General features: G+C 37.9%; 3 protein-coding genes and 1 long non-coding RNA gene across 17 annotated transcripts; 2 read left to right on the forward strand and 2 right to left on the reverse strand.

Moving 5' to 3' along the window:
* Positions 1-431: 431 nt before the first annotated feature.
* LOC148929229 (uncharacterized) lies at positions 432-3,280 on the reverse strand. The gene is made up of 3 exons (XR_016129084.1): positions 3,004-3,280; positions 2,813-2,898; positions 432-859 (listed from the first exon to the last, which is right to left on the reverse strand). It is a non-coding gene; the product is annotated as an uncharacterized LOC148929229 (long non-coding RNA).
* Positions 931-2,768, reverse strand: LOC125197053 (uncharacterized). The gene is made up of 4 exons (XM_048095750.2): positions 2,100-2,768; positions 1,876-1,970; positions 1,569-1,793; positions 931-1,474 (listed from the first exon to the last, which is right to left on the reverse strand). The coding sequence occupies exons 3-4, from the start codon at positions 1,669-1,671 to the stop codon at positions 1,023-1,025; spliced, it is 555 nt and encodes a 184-aa protein (XP_047951707.2). The 5' UTR covers positions 1,672-1,793; positions 1,876-1,970; positions 2,100-2,768; the 3' UTR covers positions 931-1,022.
* A 457-nt stretch (positions 3,281-3,737) lies between the features above and the next one.
* On the forward strand, positions 3,738-10,281 carry LOC125192126 (protein BONZAI 1-like). Of its 13 annotated transcripts, XM_089069800.1 has the most exons (19): positions 4,194-4,320; positions 4,553-4,692; positions 4,775-4,851; positions 5,268-5,384; positions 5,938-6,086; positions 6,171-6,219; positions 6,415-6,471; positions 6,880-7,053; positions 7,146-7,280; positions 7,556-7,617; positions 7,696-7,798; positions 7,876-7,990; positions 8,534-8,610; positions 8,686-8,823; positions 8,900-9,064; positions 9,276-9,389; positions 9,500-9,596; positions 9,694-9,768; positions 10,095-10,281. In XM_089069800.1, exons 5-19 carry the CDS (start codon positions 5,947-5,949, stop codon positions 10,193-10,195), a joined length of 1,602 nt encoding a protein of 533 aa, XP_088925926.1. In that variant the 5' UTR covers positions 4,194-4,320; positions 4,553-4,692; positions 4,775-4,851; positions 5,268-5,384; positions 5,938-5,946; the 3' UTR covers positions 10,196-10,281. The 13 variants fall into 13 exon arrangements, with proteins under 13 accessions (XP_047945552.2, XP_088925923.1, XP_088925924.1 ...); XM_048089595.2 differs by lacking the exons at positions 4,553-4,692; positions 4,775-4,851 and adding an exon at positions 3,738-4,035 and having other exon boundaries at positions 4,158-4,320; positions 5,337-5,384; XM_089069799.1 differs by having other exon boundaries at positions 4,553-4,851.
* A 607-nt stretch (positions 10,282-10,888) lies between these two features.
* LOC148929230 (uncharacterized) lies at positions 10,889-13,785 on the forward strand. 2 transcript variants are annotated; one of them, XM_089069810.1, is made up of 3 exons: positions 10,889-11,235; positions 12,054-12,164; positions 13,315-13,785. In XM_089069810.1, exons 1-3 carry the CDS (start codon positions 11,119-11,121, stop codon positions 13,567-13,569), a joined length of 483 nt encoding a protein of 160 aa, XP_088925936.1. In that variant the 5' UTR covers positions 10,889-11,118; the 3' UTR covers positions 13,570-13,785. The 2 variants fall into 2 exon arrangements, with proteins under 2 accessions (XP_088925936.1, XP_088925935.1); XM_089069809.1 differs by lacking the exon at positions 10,889-11,235 and adding an exon at positions 11,242-11,920.
* Positions 13,786-13,906: the final 121 nt, after the last annotated feature.

Consider the following 13,906-nt stretch of genomic DNA (forward strand, 5'->3'; position numbering starts at 1 on the left):
CATGTAAGTTGTTGTAGTTTAATCGAAGTGAGTAAGGTCTATTAAATAGATTGTTCAACATTGATTGAGATAAATGACATCTATCTACCCCCATTACTTATGCATCGAGCCAAAAAAAAAACAATAACTCCACCTCATAGTCTTTTTAGCATGATAGGGATGACTGACAGTTATCTACCCCTCATTACTCATCCATCGAGCCAAAAAAAACAGTCAATGAACTCAACTTAACTGCATTGTACTCCTTTTTGATTCACTACCGATTAAAAAATGTACCTCATCATTTTAGGGCCAAACTATATACGAAATGATACATAAACAGCAAAAAAATTTAACATAGTGCGAAGGTTATCCAAAGGTTCACCTAGCAAAATATGTTGCAATTTGTAAGTCGTTGAGCATAATTACCTACTATTTACATACTTAACGAACCACCATGACATATGTTACATAATGAAGTATTAGTTCACATAAGCTTGCCAATTAAGATTCCTACAAGAACCATCAAAATACAGACACAAACAATTATCAGTTGGGTCTTCATATCATAAGCAGCTTTTCCGGCGCAATAGTGGCGACCTCCTGATGGATGCTCCAATTCATGGCGAATCGTTGGTGCACGTTCCTGACCCAAACGTGGATTGTTGACACGTTCATCAATATAAGAGCTTCCGCTAATCCCTCGGATGTACTCATCACACCATTGAAAGGATCCCAAATGGTTGAGATTAGCGGGGCATTTCATATAATAACGGCCTGCGTTGATTGCGTTTTTCCCTTTACAACGCATTGCCATCTTTCCCCAGCCACACCCACATTCGGGAATGCAATCAGCCTTGGCAAGCCGTTGCGACATTTGCTGAGAATAAGCCAACACATCCATTATTGCAGTTAATAGCTAAAACAAATTAGAACATGGTAAAAAATGATGTAAACATGAACACAACAAAAGCTATTTTAATAAGTAGAACGTAGTTCGAAGTATTTCATAACAAAACGAACATATTTAATCCAGGATGATTCTATCTAGTATTCCACATCTCCATGGCTATGGCGTCACGTAGAGCAGTCCATTCGGGTGATGTTTCGACACAGTCAACGTAGTTGTGAGCGACATAATTTTCTCCTTGAACGACTGGTGGACTATCAGCATCGACAGTGGCTTCTACTGGATCCACCGTCATCTCACGGCGTATGAAATTATGAAGAAGGAAACAAGCCATGATCAATCTGATTTGTGTTTGAATTGGGTAAAAGGACGCACTGCGCAAAACCCCCCAGCGCATTTTCAGGATAGCGAAGGCTCGCTCAATAATGTTTCGAGCCTTGCTATGACGCATGTTAAACGGTTCTTTATGGTCCTGTGGAGCTGCCTCGCCAACACCCCATTCTTTGAGGTGGTACCGCACCCCTTTGTACGGCGTCAAGAAGCCGTTGCAATTAGCGTATGCGCTGTCGCAAAGATAGTAACAACCTGCGCACATGAGTAGCAAGCCCAGTTAGAACATTCAGTGTGGTAGGAAGTGGCGCAATTGGTCCAAAAAATAAAATTTTGAGGCTCTTCCTACCCTGAGGGACTCTGAACCCATTCATCCTAGATAAGGCATCCCTCAGCAATCTTGAATCCCCTGCAGACCCTTCCCAACCAGGCAGTATGTAGACGAACTGCATATTTCTATCACATACAACTAAAGTATTTGTCGCAATAGACCCTTTTCGTGTGCGATATCAGGGTTTATCGCTGTTACTAACCAACACATTGACATGAGTACCATCCAAGGCACCAAACAACCCTGCAATTGAAAAAAACAAATCACACACAGCCAACTGAGGTATACAGTCAGCTACCAAACAAAGGCAAAAAAAACTACAAACCTTGAACCATTTCCATCTATGGTCAATGCAATCGTCCGGGACTGGGGTAGGCTTTTCAAATAATACATCGTGAAGACTGAGAACAGCACCTAAAACTTTGTTCACGTAATAAGATACCGTTGATCCAGACCTAACGAAATTAAAGCGAACAATCCGATTTTTTTTGTGGTGCGCCAGAACCCAAAGAAACATCGCAACTTGTTCTTCAATTCCTAGACACTTACCTATGTGTAAAGCCCCACGGTCCTTAAGTATGCGGCACAGCTTCCCAAAAGTGTTGCGATCCATGCGAAGGTTATCAATGCAATCTATGTCCGTGACATTTATAAGTCTGTCCAACCGTTGTAGCTGCTCGGGAACCTTATTCAAGACGTTGTATTGCTTAGCTTGTTCAACAATCCTACGTCTCTTTCGTTTAGTGTGGGCCTTTAGGAAACGATGTACGAGTAGTGTAGTCTCAAGCCGATATGTATGCATGATGACTTCAAGCATCATGTGTATGCGGTTATAATTGACCGATGGTGTTCTCATTCTCCTGATGTCTTTAACCAATCCACAAAAATAGAGTGTATGCTCCACAAAGTAAGTGCATACGTAGGTTATACTAAATCAGGTGTACACATTTTCATAGAAAAAAACCAAGTAGCTCATATGTTGTTGAACCGTTAAGCAGTTGTTACATAAACAAGATAAAACCTCAAAATGTTGATGGATAATCCAAAATTGACACCCATTGGTAGTGTACAACATAGCATGAACAAATTAAAAAACCAAATCGATAAACAAGCATCGGACACCATATCCACAAGAATTCAAAACAACACATATTAGGTGAGAGAGGTTAAGCTTAGTACTCGGGGGTAATTGAAACAAGATTTCCACAATACGCACGAATTATGGGAAAAACATAGTAAATGTTTGAGTTTGAGCTAATTACCCTGGTTAATATTGGTGAATTGCGTTGGCTTTACGAGGCACAGATGTCGTCAAAGTTGAGTAGTTTAAGCAGCTGATTCTCTTTCACTGCGACACAAAGGACCGACCCATTAAACATGACCGAATTTGCTGCGCTGCATAAACATCGACCAAAAATCGTAACTTTGGCTCACTACAAAATACAAACCACACCTAAAATCCTTCACCCGAAGCTGGGAGTTGTTGTTCGGTCTTCGAATACAGATCTGGTTGGGTGGCTCCTCCGACGCCGTGCTCTATCTCTTGCACGGGTTGTCCCCTTTAGAAGAGTGGTTAGAGAAACCGGAGCATGGCTGACAATGGTAGCTAGGGTTGGGCGATTTTAATTTTCGGGCGATCTTGCAGTTGGAATTGAGGAAAATGTGGTGGAGAGAGGGAGAGAGAGTGAAAGTGAGATGGATAATTCTGGAAATTAGCAGCTCATTTCAGGGTGTTGTTTTCGAGGCCGCAACAAATACCACCGCCTAGCCAATATTTGAATTTGAACATTTAAGAAAGGAACAGTGTGGGCCTGTGAATATACTCGGGCCGGCATCAACTTATCAGATACACCGAATGGACATTTAAGGCTTGAAATAAATGCATTTATGCGCATATCGGGCAAACCGAACGGGTCCTTATCAAATTGTAATTCACTTGGTTATCGTCTCCATCTCTTTTCTCTTTTGCGCCATATATATGAAGGATGCTACTTACGCTTCTTCAATGATGTATCGTACCAGATGGTGTTCAAGCACGACAACCATGGTTGTGCAACGGTTTAATGGGAATTCATGGCAACCAAAAATCCATAATAAATATAGACAACATTGATTCGTCGACAGGGTAGGAAACCCCCAAAATTTTGCAAATAAATGTAACCTAGAGAAATACATAGCTACACACTGAAACGAAAAGAAGGTTATGGTAGATTGTTCTTAGTTGGTGGTAACGAAAGAATGATTATTCAAGTAATTTCCACAACTTTTCAAGGGAATTGAGATTTCAGCAAGTGTTTTCTGGTAAATTGAGTTTGTTGACATGAGCTAACCCAACAGGGTGAAATTTGAAAAGATGAGAAAAGTTGATGCCTTTAGACTAACCAAGCGATTTCTGGTAAAGTAAAAGAACATATGTTTATCTAGTTTGTTTTCTTTCGTTTCTTCTCATCAGTCCACGACTCCACGCGCAGAAACACAAAGACAGGTGGGTCCCCTTCACAGCTACTTCCACTGACTATCTTCTCTCTCTTTGGTTGCTCATCTCATCTGCGCCTATATTTTTATATTCCAACTGCTCACCAAAATATGTTTCCCCGTCTCTCCCAGTAATTAGGCGACGCCAGCGATGGGAAATTGCTGCTCCGACGTCGCCGGCGGGCAGTCGGCGGTAGGAGGCACCAATTCTAGCTTAGCAGCTAACGCTTCCAACGAAGCAGTTGATGCCTTCTTCAAGTCTCGCGGCTACAATGGTCTCTCCTCTGAGATCGAGGTCCGTGCCAATTGTTTGCATCACTGGATATGCCTATTCAATGCCATTTTTGTCTTTTTGTGTATGTGCGTGGTTGTTTGGGTTTTGAATCCTTTGATGGCGCATAGGTAATTGAAATTGGATAGCTGCAACTGGAAATGTTTGCTGAATTGTTTTTGTACGCAGTCTTTTAGTTTGGAATTCGCGGATTTGGAAACATTGTTGGTGAGATTGAGTAATTGAATGTGATTAGGTTCTCGTAGTAGCCAAAATGAGAGTATTACTATATGGATTTGGCGCTGAGTTATGTTCCAGGATGGGGTGGATTTTAGGTGCTGTTGGTAACAAATGCATACCTTGATCCCTATTGGCCTTGGAGGCACTGGAGAGTGGGTAATGCTCAAGTATCATAGGCCATGTTTCTGCAGAAGTGCCTGACATAAGTGATGCTACAAACTACAAGGTACTTGTGCAGGAACTTGGTGAGGCTGGTCCTTAATGGAGGTGTTCGTTTGGGGTTGAGTTTCCGTGGGAACAGTACGTGATCTACTGGTATGTTTTATTAGGTTCACAGCTGACAAATACATACGTTGAAATATTTGGAAGACAGGGTAGTATTTATATGTGGATCCGATCCTCATTTCCTAAGCCTTTGAATCAAAATCGGCATGAATAAGCATCGTGAGCTCTGAGTACTATTGACCCACTACTCTGGATGTTACTTTCTTAAGAACACAGTCCTCAAGGTCGCTCATAGCCATGTGCTAGAGTAGGATAGTGTGTGGTTAACCACCTAATCTCAAGCTATTGGTGCAAAGTTGGACTATAACAAATTAACTAGAGACAATTTACTGCCTCTCCTTAGTTAATCTAGGATCTGGACCAGCTTCATGTTTTCTTTCCTTTTCATATCAGAGATTTTGTTTATTTCCTGTTTTTCGCTGATGATGCTCCATATGTTGTAACAGACTTGTATTGCCTTAATATGTTTCATTGATGATCCATCAATCTTGTGATCAAGCTCAAATATTTTTCAGCTCTCTCTTTCTGCAACAGACTTACGTGATCGGGATGTGCTCTCCAAGGTTTGTTTTTACTTTTATCAGAAAAAAGAACTATTAGCTCTATAAATTTCTTGATTTAGAAAATCATATTGTTTTCTTTTTCTGATCGTTTCTGCAGTCTATGCTTGTTTGTATACCTATATAAGCTTAAATGTGTCGATTTGGACTTGCCTAGTTTTGTGACTCTAGTAACTCATTTGTCCTATTAAACATGTTGATGAACATTTTCAGTCAATGTCAGACCTTCTAGTGAGATTGGTTACTGCAATGATATATTACATGTTTATGTTTCTATTACATTCACGCAAAAATGCATATCTGCAAAATTGATTTATAGTTTGTGGACATGTATGTGGGAAATTCTATCACTTCTTGTTCCAAAAAAGTTCACAAACCTTTTCCTGACTTCTTTTTTTGTTTGTGTCCAGTTTCGTTGGATAATGTTGTACCTCTTTTTCACTGCACCTGTTATTTTTAAAATTTGGTTACTTATAGTTGGTGGTGGGTTTGCTGTTTGGATAAATTTAATGGATTCACCCTGACACCCTCCACTGACTGCCGTCATATAATTTAGAGTGATCCTATGGCGGTTCTGTATATCAAAGGAAATGATGGTTCGCTACGAGAGCTTGGTCGGACAGAAGTAGTTTTGAATTCATTGAGCCCCAAATGGATTAAGAAATTTTCTGTTACCTACCAATTCGAAATGGTGCAGAATTTGGTGTGAGTTTTATTGTGCATGCAATTTTTGTACCCCAAAAATAAATAATTTGGTCTTATGTATCTCAAGAGCTTCCTCTGCTGCAGGTTCCGTGTCTATGATGTCGACACTCAATTTCATGGCATGGATGTGAAGGTAGGTTGAATACCTTCATTACAAAGAGTAGTAACTTCACTGAATGATCAACACTATTTTATTAAGTACTACTCTTATTAATATCACATCATACATTTACGTCCCTCATTATGTTATATTCATTGCCTATTTCACATGAACAAGTTATACCTGATTGATTTTATTAGAGTTTTTTCTTTTCTTTTCTTGCTTTAGACACTTAAGCTGGAGGAGCAGCAGCTTCTTGGTGAGGCTATTTGCACGCTATCTAAGGTAAGCTTATTCTTCATCTCTGTTTTCTTAATTTAATCTATGTACATGTGTAGACAAAATAAAATATTAGTACTACAACTTTGTTACAGTTACACTTACACTTGAACCTTAAAAACTCCTCTTCCCATCTTTTTTTTGATTGCTCTAGGAGAGATTTATTTAAACTTTATTTCTGGTGGATTGATAATATCTTCCCCATGACTGAAGCCTGAGTGGTACTTGCGCATCTCGTGCAGTCCTTTAACTTTGAGGCTGGAAAATGGGCAATGCTTGATTCTGTTTCTGTAACATCTTAGTATGTATTAGTTGTCTGATCTTGTAACTTTTTGCAATGGATATATAACATTTTTCAGAGTTTTTTTTGGGTCACTATTTTTTACCTTACTTTCCCTCATTTCATTTTTGTAGATCGCCACGAAACTGTACAGAACCGTAACCATAGATCTAGCACGTGAAAAAGTTTCTACTCGGAAATGTGGCCAGCTTACAGTTTATGCTGAAGAAAGTGTCACGTCAAAAACTACAGTAGAGTTGGTATTGCGATGTTCAGACTTGGAATCCAAGGATTTGTTCTCAAAAAGTGTAAGAGAGAGAGTTCACCAATTCATCTCAAAATCAGATCTGTATAAAGTCAGAAAAGCTCAGTCAAATCTTTGTCATTTTTCTTTTTCCAGGATCCGTTTCTTGTAATATCAAAAGCTACAGAGCATGGAATATTAGTTCCAATTTGTAAAACTGAAGTCCGGAAAAATGATCATGAACCAAAATGGAACCCAATTTTCCTGAGTATTCAGCAAGTAGGAAGCAAGGTACAAACGATGGTTCTAGAAACTTCTCTATGTCACTTTGAGTGGTCTGAAGCTTTTCCTTGTACTAAATATATAGCATATTGACTTGCAGAAATGACTGGTTTAGATTCTAGATTTGCTTTCAGATGTTAAGCTTTGTGTCTTTCATTGTTATAAAACTTAACATGAATTAGTCATATTGGATTGTAATATCTTTAGTTCTCCGTATAGCTGTTCTCTATTCTTTTTCAGTAAGTACATGGAGATTTTTCCCTCACGAGGTTTAACTATTGCAGGACAGCCCACTACTTATTGAGTGTTTTAATTTCAACAGCAATGGAAAGCATGATTTATTGGGGTATAAGCATTTGTCTTTATTTGACCATCTCTGTAACTGTTTTCTTGCTTACGCTGATTCCCATCCATAATTTTTCAGAAAAGTTCAGAAGTCACTGGCAGAGTTGGAAAGGCTGCACTCTGCTGGCTCTGTAGAAAATTTGTTTATCCCAATGTCAGTTGGGCAAAATCACCAACGCAAGGTAAGAAACAGACTGTTTGAGATGAGTTTTTTAGCATATGTATACCTATCTGAATGTTGAATATTTCTTTCCTGTAGGTGTTAAAGAGTCAGTTGATTGTGGATAAGTATTCAGAGACCATCCAGCACACATTCCTCGATTACTTGGCTGGAGGCTATGAGCTGAATTTTATGGTTGCTGTTGATTTCACTGGTATACCTTTTTTTAGTCTGCTTAATATGCTTTTCTTTGGAGTGAAAGTCTTCTGTTTGGTCGAGTCTATATATATCGTTGACTTTTCTGAACTGATTTGAATCATTTGGAATGAGTTTATTTTCTTGGAATGAGTATATTTTCTTTGACTGAGGTCAATTCATTAGAATATCAAATATGCTACTCTTATGTTTGTGTAGTTTCCCTTGGTGCTGTGTGCATGCAACTTTTTGTTGTGTCCTAGGATCTTTATACAGTAAACACAAAATGGCCTCCTTACTAAGTTTTAGGTCATGTGGTTCCTGCTGCTGAAAGATTTCTTAGAGCATGTGACAAGAAGTATAATAGAAGAGACTCTGGTGTCATAAGTGAACAAGTAGGCGACTCAGTGTTAACGTGTGAAGAGTTCTCCTTTTCTTGTCTGCACACTTAGCTGCCCTAAGTTTGCGTGAATTGTATGGAAGTCCATACGTGCAGTGCTAGAATTTCTTTTATCCTAGAATTTGAAGAGGTTTGTTACTAATTCTCAATATCTTTTATCAGCTTCAAATGGTAATCCGCGCCTACCTGATTCATTGCACTATATTGATCCGTCAGGGCGGCCAAACGCATATCAGAGAGTGAGATGTATTCCATTGTACGATTTCAGTTCCTGGTTTTGAGGAATACAACTGATATGCTCTCTCTTTGTTTAGGCAATTTTAGAAGTTGGGGGAGTTGTGCAGTTCTACGATTATGATAAAAAATTTCCTGCTTGGGGGTTTGGAGCCCGGCCAATTGATGGTCCCGTATCCCATTGCTTTAACTTAAATGGCAGCAGTACCTATTGTGAGGTGAACCTGGGATTTGTTAACATACTGTCAAGTTCTCAACTCATTTTCATTGAAAATCATTTCTATTTCCTTCCAGGTTGAAGGAATCCATGGAATTATGATGGCATATACAGGTGCTCTTTTTAATGTCTCATTAGCAGGACCAACATTATTTGGACATGTAGTTACGCAGGCTGCACAGATAGCAAGTGGATCGGTTGCGAGAAATGAGAGAAAGTATTTTGTTTTGTTGATTATAACAGTACGTCAAAAAGTTTCAAACTTATGATTTTGTTGTCTGCTTTATAGTCTGACTTCTAGTAAACCTGATCATATGCTATATATAGCATGGAGAACCTGAGTGAAGTTTGCATTTTTAGAATCGTGCATGTTATTTTCTTCCTGATTTAATAATTAAATCTGATTATATCCTCACATATTAACTAATTCATTTGCTATACTAAATTTTTTAGGACGGGGTTATAACTGACCTCCAGGAAACAAAGGATGCCTTTGTTATGGCTTCTGATTTGCCATTGTCAATACTTATTGTCGGGGTTGGGGGAGCTGACTTCAAAGAAATGGAGGTATATGCCTTTCTTTTTATATGGTTTGCACTTGGTTGCCTTAACCAATGTTAGCAAATATCTACCATCTATTTCCCACACTTCTCAATCAATAATCTGCCGTTCATCAGATATTGGATGCAGACAAAGGGGAGAGGCTCGAAAGTTCATCTGGACGGGTTGCATCACGTGACATTGTCCAGTTTGTTCCTTTCCGTGATGTACAAAGTAAGGAACAAATTCATAGTGTTCCAGAATACAATTTTCTTGTATGAGCATGCATCTTCAATTATCTTGAACTGGTTGGGGTATTATTGAAATGCAGGTGGAGAAGACTCTGTTGTTCGATCACTTCTCGCTGAATTACCAACACAGTTTTTGACTTATGTGCGAGGTCGAGGTATTGGCCCAACTGCATAATCCAATCTACAACTGTAAATACAAAGTTACTCCCTGGTTATATTGTGCATAGTTTGCTTCCAGAATGACCTGCACCAAGTTCCTGGTTAGGTTTTTTTATCTCACCACGGAAACATACCCAACTTTGTCAGGGTTCATAAATCTGGAAATAGAAACCATTCTTGTTCATTATGTAGCATGAAGTTTCAATTTTTTTTTCTTAGAACGGTTCTCACGTGGACATGGATTTTGATACAATCTAAACTTTTTGCATCCATTTGTATCTAGTTTCTTGAAATCTGAAATATTCAACTCGCTTTCGTGAAGGACACCATTTCTTTTTAACCATCATCGTGGTTTTGCCTACGATTGGAGTAGAAATCACACTTATTGCATCGCTAGATGCCGGGATTGATGATTGCTTGTAAGAGAGGACTGTACACGCTTGAGAATTCTTTTTGTCTGTGTATGCAAATTCTGACTACAATTTGATGTTTGGTCTACATTTTCTTAATTTCTTGGATTGATTTTGTAATTCTATGTGTAGTATAAAGTCCCTCAATACTTTAGATGCTATGCCGTAATTGATGAACCTATTCAAAGTAGAAGTATAGTATCTTTACTCTAATTTTGTAATCCAGTTTAGTAAGACTGCATTTGCAGTCTCAAGATAAAAAAGTTGAGTAGTACTCTCCATACTCTATATGATAAAAATAAAATTGATACTACAAATGGAAAATGTTGTTATATTCAATACATCTACCACAAATATGACTATATGATAAATTTCTGATTAGTTACTAATATTAATTATAGTTAAATCTAGTGTTTGTCATTAAGAAAAAATATGTCGCCTGCTTCTCATGATTCTTTGACATGTATCCTTTTTCAATACTCATTTCGCAATCAAATGGAGTATTTTATCCATTATTGTAATGTCAATTACTTTTTATTTTGATATGTTTGTGTATGAACTCCATTTTCTATTGACATTACCTCAACAAGTTTTTACTCCTTGTGGAATGAATTTTGCGTCAAAATTTATATTACTATAAAATATTAACAGTAAACCATGGAGTATTTATTAATTAAATGATTTTATATATATTCTGACTGAAATCTCATGCCGTCGCACATGATTCCTCCTTCAAATCATTTCATAGGAGTACAAAATTGAGAGAGAACAGAAAAGAAAAATGATTCAGGGTACACCAACGACAAAACCCTTGAGCTGAAAAACTTGTTAGTTCGAAATCGCCATCTCCACTGCCCAAAATCTCATTTCAAGCTGTGTAATTCTGATATTTGATACGTCAAAAACTAAGAAATAAACCAAGTTTATTTGGAATAAATGGATAAATTAAGGGAATTCTTCAAGAAAACAATGTTCTACGCTAGGGTTCTTTCCGGGTACGAAGAGCGCAGAATCAGATCTTACAGATTGCACCTTCAGAAACGTCTCCAGCAGGTTTCGATTTGCTCTCATTTGAATTGATCTTCTTACAGTCAGCTGTTGCTAAATTTCTACATTATTTGATGAAATCAAATGGGCTTGTAGTAGTATTTCACCTTGTCATTATTGGAATTCAAATAAAAATGCGAGAATTGAGTTGGTGAAGGCGTTCTAGTAAGATCCTTCTCATTTGGGGTGAGTTAAATGCGGCTATTGTAAGTTTGATACTACTGTATCATTTTGTGCTATTTTGATTCGGAAAGAAATTGAACTCTGAGCAAAGCAAAGTGGGTGCTTGGTTATATGAAAATGAAGAATTTCTATATCTGAGTGACTGAAGAGTAGGGTATCAACTCATGTAATTGGTCGTAAATTGCTTTGTTTGAGCTGGTTGTAGGAGCTACTCTTTGATTTGGTTGTCTAAGTATTTGGATGATACAACTGTAGCAAAAAATCAGACCTTTTTAAGTTTGATTTGGTTGTCTAAGCATGTGGATGAAAGCATAATGCCACAACCAGTTGAGTTGGGATCAGAAATTATTCATACTATATGATTTGTCTTGCCAATGGCTTTGCTTGTGATATACTCCTGTTAACGAATTGTTTACTGCAAGGGTGGTTCTCATATAGTTGGGTGACATTTATCATGGATTCCTTGCTCTTGAGTAATGTATATGCACATCTAGATACAAATGAAAAGGTAGGAACAGCTAGATTTCATGTGTTATTAACTTGATAACTTTACGTGCCTATGTATTTTATATGTATCTACCAATTAATGTATTCCTTCAGTTTGTCTCCTTTTTTAGTTTGTTATTCATGTTATTTGACAGGCAGAAGTAAGGAAAGCTGCTCTTAATAAGGTTCCTGAACAAATTATTTTGTCAGAGGTGCGGAAGATGGTTCAGGAAATGCAGGCTTTGAATAAGAAGTTAGAGAACACGGTAAGTTGCCTCAACTCTTCAATTTTGTTGCATGAATCTTACAGCTAAAGGCTAGCAATAATGTTGATAGAAAAATTTTAGGATAACATTTTCCTCTAGCCTCTAGACCAATATTACTCATCCATGGATGTTGATTTTATATTGATCCAAACAGGACTTGAATTTGGGATTCAGGGAATCGTACTAAAATTACTATTTGTGAGACTAATTTTATGGAGTATTAGCATAGTTATATTTCATTTTGCATAATCGTCATATCACGATAAGATTGAAATCTGTAATAGGTAACTTATGCTGGAAAAAAGGGAAAAGACAAATTTTTGTCTGTATTGTGCTGCTTTGCTTTATTGTTGCTAGAGAGGGCTGCATTCAATTTCAGGCATAGCATGGTTTTTACAGCTTAAACCCTTATCCTATATCGTTCTCTGATTGTGAGTGATACACCTGCAGGCCAGAATAAATATTTAGAATTCGTTCTTTGTCCATTCATGTTTTCTCCTTTTTCTCAATTACTGGCTCTTGTTACTGTCAACGGGATTCATGGTTGGCAGATGCTTCCATGAAGCTGTCTGTGACTCTTATAGAAGACTAAGAGGTTTATTCAGAATTAGCAGAGTACCATTTCATGTACAATGCATCTTGAGTTGTCATCTATAGATTCTATACTACCAAAAGAAAATCCAATTAATTGATCATCAACCCACCCACCTTCCTACTAGGCACCATAACAAAACATTAGAATCTTGATAGATTTTCATCTTCATCCTGTCACGGAAGAGATTAAATACTCTTTTCATTTCTGTAGCTAATTGGTTAATAGGTAGCTAGACTCTTAATTCTCTGTTTTCCTATATGTGCTGTCTAGACAGCTTCCTGGTCTGTGTAATGGGCGAATTTCAGTGTGGTGTCTTTTTTTTTGGATAAACTAACATCTTGCATTCTTTCACTACTGTATACTGTAGAAAAGTGTTTTTGCACCTTTAGTTCACACTTGAAAAACAGAAATAATGTGGAGCTCCGTCTTTTTCCTCTATTCAACTGTAATATTTTGACTGTTCATTTAGAGGCATGGTGGATAGTCGGGTATCTCTTGTGGCCTATATTTGGTTATCTAGTCAAGTTGGTTATATATAAGGTGAAAATTTTGCAGGAAGCAGCTATAGAGGATTACTTCAAGCCGCTTGACAAAGAAGCAGAGATGATTATGAAGGCTCAGCTTGAAGGAGAGGAAAAGACAATGAGAGAGATGGTGGCAACCATGCAAAGACAGGCTCTACTCAAGAAAGCTGAAGCAGATGCACAAGCGCAAGAACAAGCACTTGCACTTTCAAAGAATGCAAAAGCCGACAAAGAGGATGAGGAGCCAGAAACAGAATGCGTTGACAAAAGGGCTGGAATGCGATGAACCCTCAAAACAATTTTTGCACTTGTTTAAATTTCAAGGCATTGCCCCCATTTTTCAAAGGCTTAGTTAGGTTTGCCATTACCAATGGAACGTGAGCAGGCGTTGCCGGTGGCAGTACACCAACACAAAATCAAATGTACGTTGGCATGGAGTTAGGCTGAAATAAAACACTTGATTCAAAATGATCTTTTCTAAGCTGCATTTTTTGTTTGGTAATTTGGTAGTACTATATGATACTTACTATTTTATTGTTCATATTCAAGTGAATATTACCGGCTAATATCCAAGCGTTGGACTTCTCTAAAGGAGAAAGGCATCCTTTTAAGAGAAGAGATAA

This window comes from Salvia hispanica, chromosome 4, assembly GCF_029641045.1.
Source record: "Salvia hispanica isolate PSC_SH4W2 chromosome 4, Shi_PSC_v1, whole genome shotgun sequence".
Lineage (NCBI taxonomy): Eukaryota > Viridiplantae > Streptophyta > Magnoliopsida > Lamiales > Lamiaceae > Salvia > Salvia hispanica.

Bases quoted from the DNA above. Each gene is read 5' to 3' on its own strand.
- LOC125192126 (XM_048089595.2), top strand. From the start codon at position 4,177: ATGGGAAATTGCTGCTCCGACGTCGCCGGCGGGCAGTCGGCGGTAGGA. The intron at 7,799-7,875 runs GTAAGAAACAGA...TCTTTCCTGTAG, and splicing joins GGCAAAATCACCAACGCAAG to GTGTTAAAGAGTCAGTTGAT. The intron at 8,611-8,685 runs GTGAGATGTATT...CTCTTTGTTTAG, and splicing joins GGCCAAACGCATATCAGAGA to GCAATTTTAGAAGTTGGGGG.
- LOC125197053 (XM_048095750.2), bottom strand. From the start codon at position 1,671: ATGCAGTTCGTCTACATACTGCCTGGTTGGGAAGGGTCTGCAGGGGAT. The intron at 1,475-1,568 runs GTAGGAAGAGCC...TCATGTGCGCAG, and splicing joins TGGGTTCAGAGTCCCTCAGG to GTTGTTACTATCTTTGCGAC.
- LOC148929230 (XM_089069809.1), top strand. From the start codon at position 11,771: ATGATTTGTCTTGCCAATGGCTTTGCTTGTGATATACTCCTGTTAACG. The intron at 11,921-12,053 runs GTAGGAACAGCT...GTTATTTGACAG, and splicing joins ATCTAGATACAAATGAAAAG to GCAGAAGTAAGGAAAGCTGC. The intron at 12,165-13,314 runs GTAAGTTGCCTC...AAAATTTTGCAG, and splicing joins ATAAGAAGTTAGAGAACACG to GAAGCAGCTATAGAGGATTA.